Genomic DNA, 22,210 nt, shown 5'->3' with positions numbered 1-22,210 from the left:
GAAAGAAGACACTTCAGTTTAAATGGCAGAGTTTTTCTTTGTAAATTAGGGTCTGTCTTCCCTGAAGTGTGTTCAGAGACCAAGTTTCTGTACCTTTGACTTTATACTCCCTTCACGTAATGAGTGAATGGTGTATACAAGAGAGTATAATGAAAAGTTGACTTGGGTGGTCCTGAACCAATCTTCTCTTTTCTTTTATCTTTTCTACTTCCATTCAGGTATGGACAGATCATAAGTAGGTGTCCAGGGGATACCAGAACAAGTCACATTTCCAAATCTGGGGGTATTATTAACTGTGTTTTCTGTCGGTACACTCAATTTGAGGCCTGGAACTTTTGAATTCATGTAGATCACAAGGTACCACACAACAAAACAACAACCGAAACACACTCCCATTAGCAATTTATACCCTGTTTACCGTGGGACATCTGATGATCCTTCCAGCGGCTTCATTCCCTGACCAAAGAAGATGGGTTTCCTTTGTCGGATGGTCGGTATTTTATTCTTGAGTTGTCACAGACACGCATGGGGTACAGTCAGAATACTGTTTTTACCAATCTCAGAAGGCTTTAAACACCTTCTCTCTCATCTCTGTTATCCCAGCTGACAATGAATCTTTCTTCTTAATTGTTGATTTATTTAGCATCTGTACAATGACTTTAATTTTCTGGCTACTTGTTCCCTTTTCTATTTTACACAGTCGTAAGGATCATAAAACGAGACTGGTTTCGTCTCAGATTTTGTGTGGGATATTTAGTCAGTTGAGTGCTTGCTGATTGGTCGTGCAGTTTCCCCATAGGATTGCTTCTTGAAATTGCTCATCATTGCATTAGATAGAATCACTCTTGTATGTAAAGAAGATTGGCATGTTCAGGAAACAGTTTTCATTATCTGGATTTGCTATTGCTGCTCATGTTGAGAAATTTTCTGTACCAAGATGTGTAGATGTTGTCCCTTTAATCAGTTTCCTCTTAACTGCCCGTGATGCTAGATCCATTTGGGGATTTAGCGGGGAGGATTGCTTCCTGTTTCTTCTTAATAAATGCAGGTGAGTCAGTCACTCAGGTTTCAGAATTGGTCCCTGTTTTTTAAGGACTACCAAGTACCAGTTGATTTTGAACGGTTCACATATGTGCAGAACTAGCTGAGAAAACTCAGCTTTGTGTGACCGTCCATCGCATTGTATCCCCTAAGGGTTTATGCAGCACGTATTTCAAGGAAATAATGACTGAGCTTACAGACACAATGCCATTTGTTTGTAAAGCCACAGAAAACTTAATTGATGTGTTTTAGGTGTCATGACAAATCATGCAGGTGAGCCAAGAGGTACAAAGGAAACTAAAAGATGACACATATAGAACTCCCCAGAAAATCATGTATGTTTTATTGCCTTGAAATCTCTCTTGGGAGAGATTTTGTTGTGTTTTGCTTTTGAATTTAAATGCTAGCAGCTGAGCTTAGAAGCTCAACAGGAAGCACTACACAAAATGTCTTTCTTGGGATACGTCCTATTTCTAAACCTATTGTTGGGGCCATGAAATACTTTGAACTGCTCAGAACAAAAATGGAATACGAACACCAGGTAGTGATCGTGTCATTAATTATCCTGGTTTTTTGCTGCTGGAAATGAGACGTGTTTGAGATGGGGTTCAGATGAGCTCCGCTCATTGGAGAAGTGTTAACCCAACCAGACTACAAACTACATCAGAGCATGAACATGTCAAGCAAGGTGGCAAGTTCAAAACCATAATGCTAAATAATCTAATGTTATGATCTACAGTATAAGCATATGATACTCTCTTATAAAAATAAGATGATATTTCCTAGTTCAATAGCTTTCCATTTATCTTTGATAGAGTGTGCCAAAGTTAAGCTGTCAGGACCTAAACCCCAAATTAAGACTTGAGAATCGTCTGAATTCTATGGCAAACAAAACTCAACCGAGTTAAAAGACACAGTACAGGTACAAAAATGGTGTGACTATGAGGACATGACATGCCACACTTGGCTTCCTGATCCAGTTGTCAAAGAACTACCTGGTAAACCACTATGTATGTGTTCATTCCACTTTTGTGGGTCCATCTGGAAATGGTGTTAAATAGTGAGTGATAACAGGATCTTCAGCCAGCCAGGTGTTGCTGGTTTGAATTGTAACTCTACCACTAACTACCTGTATGTACTCGAGTTACCGTGTGTAACTCAATCTGCTTATCCTCTGTGGAATGGGAATAAAAATATTCATATAATGGATTTGTTTTTGTTTTTTTAAGGATTTATTTTATTTTATTTTATTTTATTTTATTTTATTTTATTTTATTTATTCTTGAGAGAGAGAAAGAATGAGCATGAGCCAGGGCGGGGGTCGCGGGGGTGGGCAGAGGGAGAAGCAGGCTCCCTACCAAGTAGGCAGCTGGATGCAGAGCTCCATCCCAGGACCCTGGGATCATGACCTGAGCTGAAGGCATACACTTAACCAACTGAGCCACCCAGGTGCCCCTCCTGTGATGTTTAAGATTGCACAGTATATATAATGCATGTACAACATGCAATACCTGGCCCTGACCAAGTGCTCATTTAATGTTGGTTATTAATTTGAAGTCCCTAAAGGATGCAAAACTTCCTAACAGGAAAAGACGACACATATAGAACTCCTCAGAAAATCATGTATGTTTTATTGCCTTGAAAGCTCATAGCTAGCTAGCCACATTTAGCAGGGATTTATAAATGTTACCCTTTTAGTATACATTGTTGTTTAAAGGTAATTGTTGGGGATCCCTGGGTGGCTCAGCGGTTTAGCGCCTGCCTTTGGCCTGGGGCGTGATCCTGGAGTCCCAGGATCAAGTCCCACATCGGGCTCCCTGCATGGAGCCTGCTTCTCCCTCTGCCTGTGTCTCTGCCTCTCTCTTTCTGTGTGTGTCTCATGAATAAATAAATAAAATCTTAAAAAAACATAAAGATAATTGTCAATAATTTCAGGTAGAAACCTAAGGGGTATGTGGCCTAAATCCTTGTGGCTTTTCATGGGCTCAACGGTCTCCAGGCTCAGAATTGAGAGAAATAACTCTTTTCCCAAAGGTCAGTTATGCTTGTGGCCTCTTGATTGTTGTTTGCCCCCAAAGATCTCTGCGCTGTCTTCTGTTCTTGGAGGTGAGAGGGGTCTTGATGTTCAGAAGCCAGTGGAATGTGGCTCCAGGGTAATTGGCAGAAGGGGGTAGGCTGTAGGGGTTCCTACTTCACCACTGTGGCCTGCAAAGTTCCCAGAACAGGGATCATATAGCCTTCTCTTTGCTTTCACTCTGTATATGACATACTAGAAGTTTCATAGTCTGACTTCTTAACTTTTGCAGCATCCCTGACAGCATAAATACAAATAGGTCATACAATGTGAATCAGACTCCCCCAGCAATACAAGCCCTCTCAGGACACTAGCAGATTAACCTATGGCTATTTCCTGAGCTAATCATTAGTTACCCTCCCACAGGTAGAAACACCACTGATTGCAAAATCCCTTGGTTTCCCATGTTAACTTCCTCACTTCATTTTGGTGAAATTCAGGAAATTTTGAAATTAAATGATTTCTGAAATTGTGCATTATCAAATGTCAGAGTAAAATTACCTGAACACCTCCTCCTTTCCATGCATAGTTTCAATTTCCTGAAGCTAATTTCATCCTTCTAATTACAAGTACTCCAAGAAGAACTAGTTTTTACAACCCGGCATGAGAGCAAGTAACTCCTGTTCTTCAGGCTGACTTGCATGCAGGAGGCTTCCTGAATCTGCCTGAATACAGCTGCTTATGGCATGAGATAAATGTTCCCTGTTCTGTTGTCATCGTCATCATCATCATCATCACCACCACCACTATTATATTTTTAGTGCTAAGGGTCAGTAGGGAAATGGTCTCTCAATGGTCAGAACTTGATGTTTCTGAAAGAATCTTGCCCTGGTGATAGGTACCATAGGAAACTTGCTTCATTTCTTTTTTTTTTTTTTTCCATGAAGAGTAATATTTAAAATGTGAATGTTCTAGCTGTGTGTTAAATGTTATTTTAAACTCACTAGGTTAACTTAGACATATGTATCAAATCCAAGTATACTTTCAGGTGTCTTGCTGTTTGCTTGTGAAAAAAAAAAAATACATGCATGTCCATTTGAGAGGATCCTGCTGTACCATACGTCAAGAGGCTGGAAAATCTTGCCAGGCTGAGCTTTTTTGTTATTGCTTTTGCCTCTCACCCAAATAACTGCATGGAGAAAGAGAAAGGAAATTAGCGTTACACCTCAGGCAGATCAGGAAAAGCATCTTATGGTCACCCTAGTGTTCAGAATTATCCTTTGACGCTTTTCCTAATTTTTCTGACCATGGTGCGACAAGTCTACTGAATTATTATGTGGATTCAATATCCATCAACCAAGGGCCAAATCATGCTATTTGTTTTAGAAATAAAACTTACCTACCTCCTGGGCCCATCACGCAATCTCCTTCTCTATCTCCAGAGTTTCATGCGTTATCAGGTTCCTAACAAAGTGTTGTGTAAAACAAAACAGAAATAACTGTTTTCCTTCTTATATTTTTAAAACGCATGAAGTTGGGTTTTAATTTCCTTAGTATAAGTCATTGTGTGAATGCAACCTTACAAAATAGTCTACATCCAATCTTGTCCCCCTGAAAACTTTGGAAATGGCAGTACTGTCTCTTTTATTTTTAATCTGAGGGCTTAGCAAAAAGGTGTCAAAACTCTATAGCACGTTTCTCTCCCTGTCTCCTTCATATTCAAGCCACCAAATGGGATCTGTGGCTCAAAACGTAGCAGACTGTTGTACTCTCTACCACTTCTTGATAGCTTATTTTGCACCAGGAGCTGGGTTAAGGACTTGACATCACTTTGATTCAATCAGTACAATGGAGTAAAGTAGATGTTAACATCCACATGCTAAATGGGGAACCTGAAACCCTGAGAAGCCAATTTCACAAAAGTAGGAAATGAAAAGGCCAGAATCTGCTCACTGGGCCCTCTCTGTCAGGGAGGCTACTCTCAAAACCATGTATGAGGCGAGTGTAATGGGAAAACATAGTATAAATATGCAGCTCCATTATTGAAAATTAGCTATGATTAAGATACCAAGTTTTCCCTCTGCCTGGGAGATGCCAACCTCCATATATGTGCGTATGAGGGGCCACAGGAGCTACCACATGCTCTTGTCACAGCTCAAAGAAGGTAGCAAATCATCGTTCCCCTCCCCTCAATGTTCTGAACCAGCCTTGGCAAATATCCTTCTAAAAGGAAGGTGAAAGACAAGAAACAGAGTAACTATCCAAGCTGCATGATAACTGCCATATTTCCTAATTAAGTAAAAGGTTGTCACACCTGACATTCAAGACTGAAATGAAGAGGTTTCTTGATTAGAATTCTGTGCGTGCTTTGAGTCAAATGCCTTCCAGTATATACATACTCTTTGAAAGAGAACAAAAGTCCGTGCACATGGATTTGTCTTCTATATGTTCATGAATCGTATTGCAGTTCTCCAAAGAAAGGAACTTCTACTCAATGTCTTTGTGCTCTTCAGTGCTAACAGTCACAAGACATAGGTATCCAGTAATTTAATAACTACTTATTGCAGACTAAGGGTACTCCCATAGCCGTGTCTTGGAGCCCAGCTTTGGGCCCTGTCCCGAATTCTCTTTCTGTGAGAACACTGACACTGGGGACTCAGTTCAGCTGAGGCTTTTTCCATATCCCATACATATACGCAGAATGCTGAGTTCTCTGTTAAATGAAAATCAATTGGCTGGCTATACAGCTGGACAAGGAAGTTCCAGAAGACTTCAGTTGTGACTTGAGCTTATCGTAATTTTCAGATGCTGATGCCCGATTTTACACAAAGGATGACCAGGCCAGATTTGGGAGCCATTTTGTTGAGGAAACTGGAAATCCTCACCCTTCTAAAAACAGCTAACTAATGCCACATTATTTCCTAAATTTAAGGTTACATTTTCTGCCTCCCTCAGATTGACGTCACTTCTCCACGTTAAGAACCAGAGCGGCATTTGGCATTTGTTCACCCCAAACCCAAATCACTGACCCTTTGTTTTTAGTACTTTGCCATTTTGCTTTTGCTTTTTTAATTTGCTTGTGACTCTCTGCTTCCCCCATCTTTTTTTTTTTTTGGTACAATGATTCTTACCTTGTCTTTCCCCAGTCCGTTTCTGACCTGGAGAGACGTGCAGCATGTTATTGTCAGGACTTCCCGTGCAGGACATTTGAACGCTAATGACTGGAAAACCAATGCTGCTGGTTTTAAGGGTGAGAACTTCTTTCATATTCTGTCACAGGCAAAATATTTTTATTTTTCCCCCATTTTAAATGGAGAGCAGGAAGTAGAACCCCTCAAAAGAAACCTAAAGTCGTGTGCTGACACACAAAGAGCTTGCTCTTTTAGTAAATAAAAGGCAGACTGATTTTTTTAAATTCAAGCAACACATAAAAGGCAGAATTCCTTGGCTTCCCACATCATAGGTCAATTTCTTAAAAGACAACCAACTTCCAAGTATAGTCGACCTATGGGGCTTCTAATTAGTGTGTTATTGCTGTCATTGGTTATCTGAGTGGTGTTTGTAACAATGTATGTAAAACTTTCTCATCTTCTATAGTGATGACATCCATTTCAATAATAACTGGTATATTTTGTTCACTGTCAGTTTCTAGGCCATGCTTTCTCTACATTTTGTTTTTTTTTAAACTTCCACAAACAGCTAACTCTAAGATATTATATAAGTTAAAAGTTCTTATGAAGCTTTATAACATAGAGTATACACTTATGCACAATATATCCTAAGTGCTCTTTTTTCCCATGACTGAGGATTATAGTTCCCTCAAACTGTCTTACTAATGGTGGCCATTTTGTTTGTCATCATCCATAACATACAGTATAATAAAAAAATAATTTTATAAAGCAGATGTCCTAAATTTTAATCCTTTAAATAACCAAGATTACTCTCGGTCGTATCTGCAGACTTTAAATTTATTCTCAAATAATGTTGGTACCATTATGGGTAAAAAAAAGTAATGCAATAGGGAATGTCTACTTAAAAATTGAGGTACTGGTCCTCAGATCCTTAGTAACATGTTGAATAATCCTGGGCAAGTCATTTAATTATTCTAGGCCCTACCTTCTCCAACTTGAACATTTTAGAAACTGAATAATATTATCTACGTGCAATTTCTTAAATATGATTTTAATATGTCTTTAGTGAATTATATCCCATGTATGCAAATATCCATACATAAAATGTAATTTAAAAATTATTTGCAATTATAGTCTCATGCTTAGCCAAAACCTATAAATATACCAGATAATCAGTGCCATATAAAATATTTCTTTGGTTAGCATCTTCAATGAAGGCTTCACTCTATTTTTAGAAAAAGTCTCTCTCTGCTTTTGAGTAGTATCAGACACCTCTCCATATTCGTAAATTATGTAATACAGCAGTGTTCGATGAGCTTTTAATCTAAAGAGTCATAAATACTTGTTGAGATCACATTTCCTGAAGCCCAAATCAAGACACTCAACCTCAAAATAGCAATTGTTATGCGCGGCATCCAAAATATGTGAAATTTCAGTTGTAAAAAATCCAAGATGTACTTTGCCATAGATGTGCTTCAGTCTGATTAGCCTCTGCACCCTCCCAGCTCTTACGATCTAAATCCATGAGGCTGGGATGTAGATCTGGGGAAGGGGAAGAAGGGACCAAAACATAACCTTGGCTGGTTCAGGGCTGCAGTGAACTTTTTAGCAGAAGGTTCACAGACTAAGTACATTGACCTCCATGAAGCTGGGGAATCAACTTTAACCCAAATAAAAGTCTTAGTTTTACTGATTCCTTTTTGGCAAGTTAAAAAGAGCAAATGGTTCTAATAAAAAAAATAAAAATAAAAATTAAAAAACGTAGCTCTTTTGAAAACCTCTGTTGGTTTTGGAGAGGGGGAAACAGAGGATTTAGACTAACTCTCCAGATCCAACCCTGAGTCTGAAGGGGGCTATACAGCACTCTGGCAAGGAGGAAAGAGAGTTTTACTATTGCACGTGGCATTATTTAGTATAATATTTCACTCTTCTCTTAGATTGCTGCCAAGAGTAACAATTAAAGTTCGCTTTTTCATAGATGAATTACCCTGAATGGTCTGGACTCCCAGTGGAATTGTTTTGTAATTTTGTTGATGGCAAGCCCCATATTTCATCTAAACATGGTCATAATAAGAATAATTTTTTAAAGACCTATATTCTTCCCTACCCTAAGCATTACCATCCCCTCCCTAGTGTCCTACAAATAAAAGTGATTAAGGCAGAGGCTCGCAGGAGAAGCCATGTGCTTTGGGGAAGGAGAGGATGCAGGTCACCGGGATTGAACAGAGACGGGTGACTTTTTATGAAATAAGAACTGAACAAACAAAAAAAAATAGCTAACTTTTGGAAGGGTTTCGTGCAATGAGAGCTCAGCGAGAGCTCATATTTTAAATTAGGTCAGCCAGCTTTTGCAGGCCTCCCTTAACAGGAACACATGGCCAAACATTTTTCCTTAGACAGGAGAAGACTGCAAACAGGAGCATGTAGCCATGGCCCCTCTCCCTCTTCTATGCAACTTAGTCCTGACCCTGCATGAGGTGTGTGCCTGAAATGAATCTGAGAGCATCTCTGCTTCCCTGGGCTTGCTCTTGTGCCCTAATGTTGAGCAATTTAACTTGTTTAAAGTGTTTAGGAAAAAAAACCCAAAAACCTGAGAATAGTTTCACAGATGGCTTGGTAGGTGCTCTTCCGCATTGGGGATGTCAATATCAACAAAAGAATTTCCTTTTCATGAGGTAAAGCAGAAGCAGCAAGGGTAGCAACCAATTCAGTATTGGGATCTTGTCATCGAGAGACTTTATAGTCATCACTGATCGTGTCCCAGAAGCCAACACCCTCAAGAACAATTTCTCACCAGACCCTGCCAAGTCCTTACATTTCTGCATGCAGTGCCCTTGCATTTCTTCAGGCATACCCATATGCAGTACCTCCCAGGCAGAGAGTAGAACCAGATGATCTAGCAGCTAGACTGATGTGGGCTTCTCCACGAGGCCTACTCGATGCATTCTAATCCACATGTGTTATGGACCTGGAAAATGCAAGAGATTCCCTCCAGCAGCAGCTGCTGGCTTCCTATTGACTGGCACAGGCAGGCTCTCATTCAGACAAGGAGGTTGGCCTTGAAAAACCAAAGAATGTGGCGCTCTGCTGACTCATCTGTGTGTTTCTGAGAGTAGGATTACCCTGGAGTTGCATACTGATGAGCTGGGTGCACAGAGTTTTCTCCTCCTTTTTCTGTGTTCTCATTATAGGAACATGCAATAAACAATCAGATAGTACAATTAGCTCACAGTGAAAGGAGCCCCCAAACTGGAAGCTGCTCATCAATATTTTTATGCTAATGGCATCTTAATTTTTAACAATTTTAACTGAACTAAGATGATATTCTCTTGCTACTTTGTAAATAATAATATAGTTGAAAGGTCTTTTGCAGAAGATCCATTTTTCAAGGTAAACATTATTTGTTGTTCATTGTGTAAATAATTTTGGCAAAATTTCATACGCCTTTTGACTTTAAACTTCCTCCAAAGATAGTTTCCTTAAAAATAAATGGAATAAATACCATGCACTTATTAAAGAATCTCCTTGAGGTTATTCATGAGGGTAGGAAAGTATTTGTATGAGGCCAGATGAACAGATGTGATATTTGCCACTAGAGAACTGAAATCCAAATTCCCGGATTTTGCTGCCCATCAGCATTTGCAATGCCGGGAGATGACTTTGGCATTAAATCGTTTATGTGGGTTTTCCAATGTTATTTCCTTCTCCTTTGATGCCTTCCCTTCGTCTTATGAAAAGTCTTCTCTGTTGTTTTTCTTTTCTATGCTTTTTAATCCCCCCCTCCATGCTTCTTAAGATGGACAAATCAGCTGTAGAAGCAAGGGCTTTTTGCCATTTGGGTGTTTTTCTTCACAGAATTTAATTTATGCAGTCTCTTCATTTATTTATTTACAAACACTTCCTGAGCACCTTCAGCATGCCAGCCCAACACATGTTGAAGTGCGCCCAGAAAGGGAAAGCAAAAGGAAATGGGGGGGCATGGCATTGCCTAATCTGATCTGGCCACAGTATGATTTACATACAGAAACAGAATTTTACACTGCACTTTTCTTCCCTTCTGTCAAGCCCAAACGATCTGCCAGGTCATGTTTATAAAACATGTCAATGCAAACCTCCCTGGTCATCTAAAATGCAGCCTAACCTCAGCAGGAAAAGGCATCTGAGGTAGTGACCATCTATTGTGACGAGTCACAGATATTTTGACCAGTTCTGTTTGTGCATAGAGGATCCATGAACCAACTCAGCCATGCTGAGGACTTTCATTGTGCATTCTTCTAGATTCCATGGCTCTTATCATGTCCAGAAGCACTGAGCTCTTTGTGATTATTCCCCTCCATTCTACTGTTCCCATCTGTGGAACCTGCAAATCCACCACACCTATCCCCTCAGTGGCCTGGGCTGTACTCTGCAGACTGACCCTCCTCTTCCCCCACCCCTGCCCCCCACCCCAGGAGTTCTTACCTCTGGTTTGCTGGCGGAAGCAGTTACAAGTGCAATTGAATGCATGCAACATCGGTGCTCTAGCTTTTTTCAAAGTGTCTGTATTTGGATGATATGACTGTATACAGTTAAACTCTCTTAAATTTAGGAACAGGAATAGACATCAGATAATAAATTAGGACCTTCTGTCATCTTTACTAGGCGAAAGAATGAAAAAAATGTCATTGAAAATCAAAAATGACAACTAAGTGAGCGAGGTTACCACGCCTTCCATTTCACTGCCCTCCCAGACTATGTAAGTCTCTCTTTTTCTACCAGCATGTTGCTGAAACCTCCCCATCCCCACTGACTCTTTCTTTGACCACCACTAAACTACTAGATTTTTTTTTTTAATTTCTAACTGATTTCCCACCATGGGAAAACAATTGACAGTCTAACATGACTTCTTAGCCTCCAAGGCCCTAACTTTTAATAACCTTTATTACCTTTAATTGCCATCATTTTATTTCCACTGGTAGGGCTGGTAATTTTAAGATGTTCCAATATATTTTTAATACCTACCTGTCTTGCTTTCAGTTTGTAACACGTATTAAAAAGAATTAGAAGTGCTGAAACCATTAAGCATGCCATGTGTTGAATTGAAACTAAAGGTTTTGAAATGTATTTTTTTTTTGAGTGTATGAAGTGATATCTGATGTATTACCGTTTGAAAGGGTAAAGCTATATTTTATGTTATTATTTCACTGCACAAATAATAGTTCATCTTTGCCACTTAGCATGCTGATGTGATGTTGGTAGCGTTGATTAAAGCTACATAATTGGTAATCTGCACATCATGTTTTTGAAGAAAGGTCAAAGTGAAATGTTATTCACCTGGTCAGTGTCGGGGCTAGTATTAGAATCAGTTGCTTGATTCCAGGCCCCGTCCTATCCATAGAAATAAGTCATTGAGTTCTTCTCTTTCAATGCAAAGAAAAAGGGAAGTAAATATATTTGATTCTATTGAATAAAATGTGCCTATTGGAAATGCTACCTGATTTTCTTTCAAGATTCCATGTTTTATACTACTGTACTCTTTGAACTCAATTTCATTTAATATGTATTAACATAAAACCTTTCCTTTTGCTATTTACTGACCATTGAATACATGGACTTATTTTCTTGCTCATTTACAAAAAAAGATGTGAATCACATAATTTACGGATTTTATCTTTATCCATTTGTCTGGTGGATGATTTATCTAAATATCTACCTGAGAACAGTACTATAGAACCCCTGACAGCAAACAGCTTGATCACTGCTTAATCTAGAGTCCTGTATCCAGAATATCTACTTGTCCTATAAGAAAGAATGTTCCATTCATACTTCCTAAATATGTGAGGTTTAAAAATGCCTTCTACCAATGAAAAATGTTGTTTCCTCCATGTTGATCTTTGACTGAATGGTAGCATTAGGTTTGTTAGACTTTGGGGGTGTTTTGTTCAGTTGTGTTTTGCCTTTTCATGTTTAAGTTTTAAATGTATGTTTCACACTTAAAATCCATCTTCAAAATGGAATTAAAATGATAGTTGCTCTAAGTGACTGTTATCTCTATACCAGATATAAGTATTTAATGAAAGGAATTATGTGTGGAGTAGTTTTGTGGCTTTGCCACAATCTTAAGAACATTTAAATCTAGTAGACAGTCTGTTATTGATATTTTCTGTGGCCTTTGAGGAAGCCAATTAAAGTTTTTGTATCTTGGTGTTTTAGAATGTGGGTAACTCCTACCAAACATAATGAGAAGGCTGAGTTGAATGAAAATGCTTTGAAAATGGAAAATACCAAACATAAAAAGAGTCTTTTTTAAAAATGGTCTTAAATGTATATTTTTATGTCACAGCTTCCTGCTCCTGGAAGTGAGGATAAAAATATGGAACTATGTTGTGAATTAGAATGCTGTTTGGAGTTGAAATTTATTAATCTTGAGTAGGGTGAGAAAAAACATATACTAAGGACTTTGTAATAAAATCATCACTAATACATCATAATCACATATCGATATGACTATAGTATAATCGTATATCAAACACAGCCATACTTAAATTCTTTTCTGCAATTTAGTTTTAATGTTTAAATGTCACCATGGCTTCAACCTACTAAACATTAACAGGTGTAATTAATTGCTTCAACATAGGAACTAATGATAGAAATCTGAACTGATTGTAACTATCAATGTCCTACTGACTCTTGAGTCATTAAAATACAGTACGTAAGCTGTGAGCATAAAATATTATTTTTAACAATATGCAGAAGCTTGTAGACTTCAGAGAGAGTTGATGTCTCTCTTTGTGTAATTACTTGATGAAAATCAATTTCACTAATTCTAATGAGGCTGGAGTTCCCCAGGTATTTTTAAAAGTCTTCCTTTCAGCATATGAGTTTGTCTATTACCGGTAGCAAATCTTGGTATTTTGTGGTTACAACTGATATTTTAGGCGAAGATAAAAATCATCAAGTCCTAAACCTGGTGATTACAGAGGGTAATCAACCAGGGGCAATGCCATTTTCAGGGCAAAAGTGTATTGTGACTAAAAAGTAATGAAATGGATTTCTGTGAAGCTCTAATAATTGGATTCTGAATTCAGTTACAAAATAAGATACCCTAAAAGGCTTTAAGCCAAGACTGCCTTATCAGAATACATATACACATACAGACACAGTCTCTTACAAAAGCTTTTAAAATTCAACAGTCATTTTCTTTTTGAGCGTTTTGTGTTTATTTAAAACAAAACAAAAAACTCACTCAACAGAGTGCCTCAGAACCTGGGCTCTGAAGTCAAACAGTCTGGGATTGATTCTTAGCTGTATTATATAGACAAATAAATAGTATATCCAGTAATCTGTATACATTCTTAATCCACATGACTGGAGTAAGTTTATATATGATAAAGAAAAAAACACCATTTTAAGTGTACGAATGTATACACCCATGTAACTATCACTACAGTCAAGGATAGAACATTTCCATCACCCCAGAAAGGTCTTTTGTGCTCTTGTCATCCCCAATACCACCAGTCCCGCCACTGCCAATCCTAGCCAATGCAATTAGTATACTTCTGTAGCTATGGATTATATTGTCTTTTGTAGACTTTCATATAAGTAGAATTTTTTAGGAGTGGCTTCTTCCTCTCCATATAATATTTTTGAAGTCCTTCTAAATCATTAGGTCTATTAGGAATTCATTACTTTTTATTGCTAAGTGATATTCCACCATGGGAATATACCACTGTGTATTGACTCATTCACTTTTTCATGGATGACTTTGTTGTTTCTGGTCCAGGGTTGTGAGTTAAACTGGTATGAGTATTCATGTACAAGCCTGGGTGTGGGCAGACACAGCTTTGTAAACAGTAGACAGTCAGAAAAAGACTAAACAGACCCGAAGAACGATGAGCAAGCTAAATGGCTAACCACGTGTGTAGAGCATCAGGCAAGTCAGGCAACTTAGATAAAGATTTGGTCAGGGAACGGGTGGGAAGCCATCATAGCTGGCATAGGTGGCAAAGGCAAGGCTGAGAAAAGCAGTATTATATACAGAATTTGGCAACATTCTTCATTCATAGTATGCACGTGAGTGAAACTGTCACCTGCATGTCATGCATCATTCTCACTTTTAATATCTAATAAAGTTAATATTCTTGGTTAAGATTTTTGTACGATCAAAATTGAGCATATATGTGCATGAATGTGCATAGAGCTGTGGGTAGCTTAGAGATGAAACTAGCTCCCCTATCGCTTTCAGTTAATAGACGCACTACTTTATATTCACCTATTTCTTGTAACACCTCCATTCTCGCCTTTTTAGTATAATTTGAGTTATTGTTTTCATTTGTCAGTGATTTTAGTTGATGATTCTGATTAAAGGGTTAACTTTCTTGTGTGCTCCGTTTTTCTCTAAGACTACTTGGATTTCAATAAATGGGCTCAAAAGTATTGAGAAAAAGCATAATCTGCTGATCGTTAATGAGTTATACTAATGCTACATATGTAAACTTGATCAGAAGCATAAATAACTAGAAGAGGGTGGAAGATGTTGGAGAATTTGGGTTACCCCTGGGAACTGAAGCTGGTCTGAAGTAGGTTCTAGGATGGCTACTCAGTTTACCCAGATGTCCCTTAATTTTGTTTATTTGCATTTCTCGGATGATTGGGGATTAAAACTGTATGAAACTGCCATGGGGAAAGCAACAGTCAGAGAGAAGGAAAAGGACCCAGTGTGTAGAAAGGGCATCATTTGAAAGATGCTTTGGAGCTACTGCAGTAGTTTGAGAAAGTAAGTTGGTAATAGTAATGACTTTTGAGCAAATTGATTTTAGATGCCTATCTGATGTCAGAAAGAGTTTATTTCTGAAACTGATGGTGTGAATCCATTGCTCCTATGATATGTCCTACAAAATGACATGTAGGTAAGAGACAGACTTGCTAAAATGGATGTGAATTCTTCTATGGTGATCGTTTTATATTATCTTAGTATGCAATTGTATATTCCTGACCTTAGAGGCTGTGACATTCAGTGAAATTTCTGATCATCTCTTGCCTTCCTTCCGAATGAGGAGTGTTCTAGAGTTAAGATATGTAATCATCTTTGCTAAATTCTTTTTCTTTTTTTAAAGAAGAGAAAAAATTCTTTTTGAAATGACTCTTTAATAAACCCAGGGCAAAAGGTGTGGTGACAAGATTGCTCCTTGAAAAATGTCAGGCCAGAAATTGTGCTTTGAGAAGGCTTTACACATTCTCTTTGATCAAAGTCTTTTCACTGGTCATTCTCATTCACCATGACCTTCAGAAAGCCACTTAACTTCCGATGTTTGAATTATTTTTCATATGCAATTATAGTCTGTATTTGCCATGTAGCTTTGCAGAAATTTAAACATAGCAAGCAACATAAAATCTGGGCTAGCCTCTTGAGTTGCTCTTAGATGGATGCAGCTTGTGTGACAGAAGCATTGACAGTTTATAAATGACTTTTTCTCTTCCTTAAAGTTTACATTAATTTTTTTTCTTTGCCGCGAAGCAAACTTAGAATTGTCTATGATCCTAGGAAACTGCATTGCTTATTTGCACCCACCAGAGGCTACCACTATATGCTTTCTTAATGTACTGTGCAAGATGGTTTTGTCTGGAAATCATTTGCTTCTTTTCATGTTGTATCCTCAGAAGTATCCTCAGAACTAAGGCAGAAGATATGTGTTTAGCTTTGTTCTAGAATTTGATATTGTGCATCTCAGAATTCCCTGCTGGGTTCCAGCCACATTTGGCTAAGGAATCAGAGCAGATAGCTAAAAATGCAAGAAATATCTAAGATTGTGTGATGGGACTGCCATCGTTGGTTGCACAGGTTATTAACTGTGCTAGAGGGCCACAGTGAGGGGTTGGGTGGGAGATTGAAATCCAGCCTGTGATCCACTCTCCTAGCCATGTGCCCCGGAGTGGGACAAGCCCCCCGCCACCCCCCCGCCCTCAGAGAAAGAGGTACCTTTTTCTAGTTCACGGAGATCCCACATGGGCAACCCTGTTGCACAAAATTCTGCTGTAATTTCTCTCAGGATTGTCGAAGGCATGAATATCTTTTCAAAGATACCTACCCAGAGATGGTTTTGTTCATTTTAACCTTCACCTGTTGCTTCAACCTTGACATTCACAAAGCCTTCATTAGCAAACTAGCTCAGTGTTACTAGAGTCAAATAGAGTCTTCCAGTGTCTGGGATGATTTCATCACAGCTCTCGAGACAGAGTTCGAAGTAAAATCTTAGAATTTTAAGTGAGTGTGAGTGCCAAGTCCAAATCTATTATTCTTTTCACAGTCTTTTTACATTCTCTCATTTTTTGCGACCAACAATGATTGATGCCTCATGAATTCAAATGTATAATCATTTGGGGCCAGTAGAAGATTTATATTTGGGGTGAAGAGTCCTTTTGAATATTGACATGCACGGGCTGCCTGAGCACAGACATAAAGCAGTGATGAAGGCTTTATTCGAAGCTTCTGCGATTATCATCAAGCTGTCATGTGAAGGTACTCCCCATCTTTTCTACCACCTGTGGAATAGAGTTTTCAATGCGAAAGGAGCAGTGTGACTGAGGTGCACGGGAGAAATTCTGATTGGAATTTGTACATGCACAACAGCTTGGACTCTGACCTCAGTATTCCCAGCACAGACTGCAGCACCAACTCTGTCCCCACTCAGGGGCGGGGGGGTGGGGGGCTCAAACTTGGTGTCACCACACTGAGTTAATGGTAAATGGCAGCCTCAGCCATGAAAACTGATTCAGGATCGATAAAGGAGCCCGAATGAATAAGAGGGAAAAAGGGCCTTCTGATGAATCTTTTTAAATTACGGTTTTATTTAGTAAAGATGGTGGAGCCCATCCTTCTTTTTTTCTCTCTCTGGAGAGATCTTGGTGCCAACACCTGCAATATAAACCAGATCTAAAGTCTCAGAAGGAGATCCTGAAAATGAATCGTGCCCTAGTTCTATGCAGAACTTCCTAAGGCCACTGCATCCAGCAAGGTATGGTTACACGCCAGGCGGTTGCTTTGTAGAATCCATCTGGATACATCTTCTATGAAATAAATAGATCCAGACATTTTTTTTCCTTAAAATCTCAATTTAAACTCTTTACACATGTTCACATCTTGCTAGCCTTAGGCATTTCAAAGCAATTAAACTTCTATCACACATCCTGATAATGGCTTCAACAGGCTTCGTTTTATGGTATTATACCAGAAGACAGGGTACACCCTAAAGTTTCCAGAGTCATCTTTGAAAGAGCCAGAGAAGAAGGGTGTTGTGATCGCTGCTGGATGTTAACAAATGCAAAGTTGTTCTTTGCCACTCAATGCCATTCTTCCACCCACACATGCCTCGTTAGCTCTAATTTTTAAAAAATGGTCTAGGCTTGAATATAAAATATTTTTTCGTGTGAATAATATCTTCACACTCAGAGAAAATCCCTGATAGAAATGACTGAGGAAGGTCACCCTCAGCAAGAACAGGGAAAACGGTTATGGGCCAGATGTTAACTTTCCTTCCAAAACCCCACATACATCTTTTTCTGCACAGGATATTTTAATGAGCCTTGAAGAAGCAAGCAGTTTTCATGCAGCTGATTTGCAAAAGGCAAAGAGGATAAAACTGCCGCCGTGTTCGCTTGTGGTTTATAAACTTTTGAAATGTGTCCACTCCCCTTATCATCTCGTTATTCTGAGGACAGTGCTTGATTTGAGAAATTAGTTGCCAGAAATACTGGGTGTCTTATAGACAACAGTGATCGATGGATGCATGCATGATGCAAAGAGATTCTGAACACTTGGGATCGAGTCCGTGTGACTTTGGGCAAGTTCCTTTAATGTTTATGAGGCTTATTTTTTCAGCTGTAAAATCTGAATAATACTATCTTGCCAATAGGACTGTTGTAAAGATTTCATTAGCTAATACATAATAAAATGCATATGTAAGATATTATTTTTACCTTCCATATAAAATTTCTTCTGGGCGTCTTATTTGGGGAAACATGTTTGATACATTAAATGTACTCCAACTATAGAGACAGTAAGATTAGATAAAATAGATAGATTTAAATGCATTAAATAGAACCTTTAGAGCATTTACTATTTTCAACATTGCAATTCAGCTTGATTTTGTATCTCATCTCAGTCAAACCTGGATTCTGGCCTAGGAATGAATAGACTTTAACTCCTTGAGTAACGTGCATCCAAAGAAGAAACTATCTAGAACAACCAGTGCTCGATGAGTCAGGGATATGTATAGGTTAATTCGGAATGATTCTCTTCTGAAAATATCTCTATAAGGGAAGCAAAAATTGTGTGATGATCCCCATGAAAAGGCATTAGCAGGGTATATTGTACAGCCAATTTTGATTTCTTATGCTACTGGCATAAGGGAAGGGTCTTTAAGAATCCACCTCCAAAGACCCAGACCCCATGTTGAAGATGCCAGCCTAATTAACCAGGCTTTATTAACTGGGGTTGCAGGAGAGATGCCAGCCCCGACACCCTCAGGAAGCGGCTCTCATGACGGGGTCCCTGGACCAACATCAGTATTACCTGGGACCTTGTTAGAAATGCAAATTCTGGGCCTTAATTTCTTCATTGTTTTTTTTAATCATATTTAAGTAGAGTTGGCACACAATGTTGCATTATTTTCAGGTGGACAGCATAGTGATTCAGCTTCTCTATACATTATACTGTGCTCACCACAAGTGCACCTGTCACCATACACGATTACAGTGTCACTGATCGTGTTCCCTGTGCTGTGCCCTTTGTTACTGTGACTTATTCGTCCCATCACTGGGAGCCCATACTGCCCACTCCTCTTCATGTATGTGCCCATCTCTCCACCCCCCTTCCCTGGCAATCATGTTCTCTGTATTTATAGGTCTGATTCCACTTGTTTGTTCATACATTTGTTTTTTTAGATTCCACATATGAGTGAAATCGTATGGTGTTTGTCTTTTTAAGCCTGATTACTTCACTTAGCATCAAACTATCCATGTTGTCAAATGGCAAGATCTCAGCCTTTTTATGGCTGTGTAATACTCTGGAGTTTGCATGCATCTGTGTGTGTATGTGTGTGCGCACGTGCGTATATGTACCACATCTTCCTTATCTAACCATCTATCCGTGGACACTTGGGTTCCTTCTATCATTTCACTATTGTAAATAATGCTGCAGTAAAAGTAAACATATGGGTGCATATATTTTTTCAAAGTAGTATTTTTTCCTTTCTTTGGATCATACACAGTGGTGGATTTACTAGATCATGTGGTATTTCTATTTTTTAAATTTTTTAGGAGCCTCCATACTATTTTCCACAGCAGCTGCACCATTTTTCTGTCCTGCCAGTAGTACACAAGGGTTCCTTTTTCTCTACATCCTTGCCAACACTTGTTGTTTCTTGTGTTTTTTTATTTTAGCCAATCTGACAGGTATAAGGTGATCTCATTGTGGATTTTGTTTTGCAATTTCCTGATGATGAGTGATGTTAAGCTTCTTTCCATGTGTCCTCTTGGCCATCTGCATGTCTTCTTTGGAAAAGAATTTTCTATTCAGGTCTTTTGTTCATTTTTGAATTGGATAGTATGGCATTTTTTGGTGTTGAGTTGTAGAAGTTCTTTATATTGGACATTACTTTAAAACCACTAATCAATGGGACCAAGCAGCCTGTGCTTGCATAAGTCCTCTGGGTGATTCTAATGCTCACACAAGTCCAGGAACCACCGACCCAAGTCCTCTGCCACATGTAGTGAATTACCTTCTTTTCTGTGCATTTAAGTGGTGCTAATCAAGCACTAGCCTTAGAAAAAGTGAAAACCTAAAGTCTCAAGTCATTTCTTTTTCCTTAGTTTGAGGAGGGAATCCCAGGTTTGAAAGGTGCCCTCAAAAAATAATTAGATTAAAATAAAAAACTCATCCCTTAAAAAATAATTAGATTAAAATAAAAACTTAAAACAACAACAACATAAAAACCATCTTATCCCTTGTCAGTCACTTGGCCCTTTGCACCGAGCTGCACTCATTCTTCTGTCAACCGGACCATAACTCTGTTTTCAAACTTTGTATCCCGCCCCCGCCCCTGCCATCTTGGAAGGAGAAAACATTTTCCATCTCCTACTGCCTTAGGTAGGTCCTCCCTTCTACAACTAAAAATTCCCAGCAAGTAGTCTGAATTAGCTGCTTCCGTTTGCTTACTGTTGAGCCCCGCTGTAATTCTCTGCAATCTTGTTTCCACTTTCCACCTTTGAAGTGAAATTACTCTGAGATTTTCAGCCATCTCCTGCTTGCCAAATAAGAAGCTTCTTGTTTTTGTGTATGATCTCCTGCTTTTGATCTACCCACTCCAGATCTCTTTCCTTGCCTTTTGTGATGCAAAGATAAGCCCTCCCTCTCTGACACTAGTGATCCCTTCCTTTACCTTAGCCATTTCCCTAAGGTCTGTTGCTTGAAGAATTCTAGAGGGAGCTTGCACACTCCTCGCCCTCTCCCCACACCCTCCCTCTCACTGCCTCTTGATTCCTCAGCTTTTCCCCCCACGTCTCTGCCTTCCTTTCAGTTATGAGTAGCACCTTCTTATTAGTGATACTCAGTGCTACGTCATCAATGTTGGCTTCATCCATTACCAATCTAGAATCTCTGCTCAGGGCTCCCCCTATGTCATTGTGAACTCAAAACTCCTGGAACAGGATCTGTCAGTCATCTTTTTTACTAAATAGCTTCTCCCTAAAATATACCTCTGTCATCAGGGGCTACTCTTCTCTACATCATCCTGTTCACCATCTGCCCTCTCTCTCTCCTCAGTCTCCCATGATGTGTGAGTTGTGAAATTTCATTGCACCCTCCTTAGCTGACCTTTTGTTTCATTCACCATGTCCATAACCCAGTTTATGATCCCTCATGCCTGCAGTGTAGAAATAACCAGTTCCGTACTTGCTTGCTTCCTTTCCTTTCATATGCTGTATCCCAATGCCAGATCCCTCCTTCTAGAATATCAATTAAATTATGTCATTTCCTTGATCATTGGCTACTCACTGCCTGAGGTAGAAATCCACCCAAGGGATTCCAGGGCCACACAGCTTTCCTGAGGAAGCCACCACTCCAAATATCCTGCTTTCATTGCTTTGCCCCAGATAAACATCCATGAATCTAAATCTTTTAAGAAGCAACTCGAAAAAAAAAAAAAAAAAAGCAACTTGAGTCTTTTTCTTCTAAAAGAATGCATGGTCCTCATTAATGGCCTATTTTTCTGAGAGTTTTTCTGAGAATACAGGAATATTATTTATTGGTCTCCCAAGCTTAAAAATTATTTGAGCTTTATGTAAATGAAAAGGAACGATCATGAGAAGCCTTACACAGTATTTGAAACCTAGAAGGATAAGTATTAACTTTCTTCCCAATGAGATGGTGACATTCCCATTGCAAGGAATAACTTTAATTTAGTGGTTAAATGTGAAAACACATTCACTGGGAATAAACATCAACCAGAATTTCTGTTCCTTCCTTCTGTGAGAATTTAAGGACAAAGCAAACGTAAGGGAAAATTAAATGAAGAGTTACCTAAAAATAATATGTAAGTGATTCACAAATAAGAATTTTGGCTACTGGTTCACTCAAGATCCCAGGCTAGTAATTATTTGCTCAAGTTACACACCAAGAAGATCTAGGCTGGTGAGCTGATAAATGGTCAGTCTAATCTTCAATTAGCTGTTACCCAAAGTCCCTTGTAGTATGTTTTAGATCTTATTTTCAACTCTGTCCAAACAATCTTAGTTTCCTAAAAACAAGCACAGTTGTGATCTGATAGACCCTGAGATGTATGACTAGCTTCCCAAGCTGCTAAAATGTTTTTCTACCTTCATTCAAGAAATACTAGTCAATTACCTTAAGCAAATTACTTGCTTATTATAATCATGTTAGAATATGGTTTCTTAGAATAGAAAGAGACCCCTGAGAGAAGGCTGGCATATCTTCCTATCTTAACTCCTTAAATTAAAAAAAAATCCATATATTTTTACATATGCATGT

At 38.8% G+C, this 22,210-nt stretch overlaps 1 protein-coding gene and 1 long non-coding RNA gene across 4 annotated transcripts in view; one reads left to right on the top strand and one right to left on the bottom strand.

The window, feature by feature from the left end:
* Positions 1-22,210, top strand: part of PCSK5 (proprotein convertase subtilisin/kexin type 5) — a 440,983-nt gene that overhangs the window by 221,519 nt on the left and 197,254 nt on the right. For both annotated transcript variants that reach the window (XM_055310345.1, XM_055310347.1), the window contains exon 10: positions 6,202-6,305. In XM_055310345.1, the coding sequence (XP_055166320.1) occupies positions 6,202-6,305 (104 nt within the window). The remainder of the gene's footprint in view (positions 1-6,201; positions 6,306-22,210) is intronic.
* LOC129500185 (uncharacterized) overlaps positions 1-22,210 on the bottom strand; it is a 46,900-nt gene that overhangs the window by 23,571 nt on the left and 1,119 nt on the right. The window contains exon 3 of one of the 2 annotated variants that reach the window (XR_008662513.1): positions 2,655-4,244. The exons of the other annotated variant lie outside the window; for it this stretch is intronic. This is a non-coding gene — a long non-coding RNA (uncharacterized LOC129500185). Of the gene's footprint in view, positions 1-2,654; positions 4,245-22,210 lie in introns of those variants that run through there. 2 annotated transcript variants of the gene reach the window in all.

This window comes from Nyctereutes procyonoides, unplaced genomic scaffold, assembly GCF_905146905.1.
Source record: "Nyctereutes procyonoides isolate TBG_1078 unplaced genomic scaffold, NYPRO_anot_genome, whole genome shotgun sequence".
In the NCBI taxonomy this organism is placed as follows: Eukaryota; Metazoa; Chordata; class Mammalia; order Carnivora; family Canidae; genus Nyctereutes; species Nyctereutes procyonoides.
Note: the sequence above shows the minus strand (reverse complement) of the source record. Positions and strands in the feature narration are given on the sequence as shown.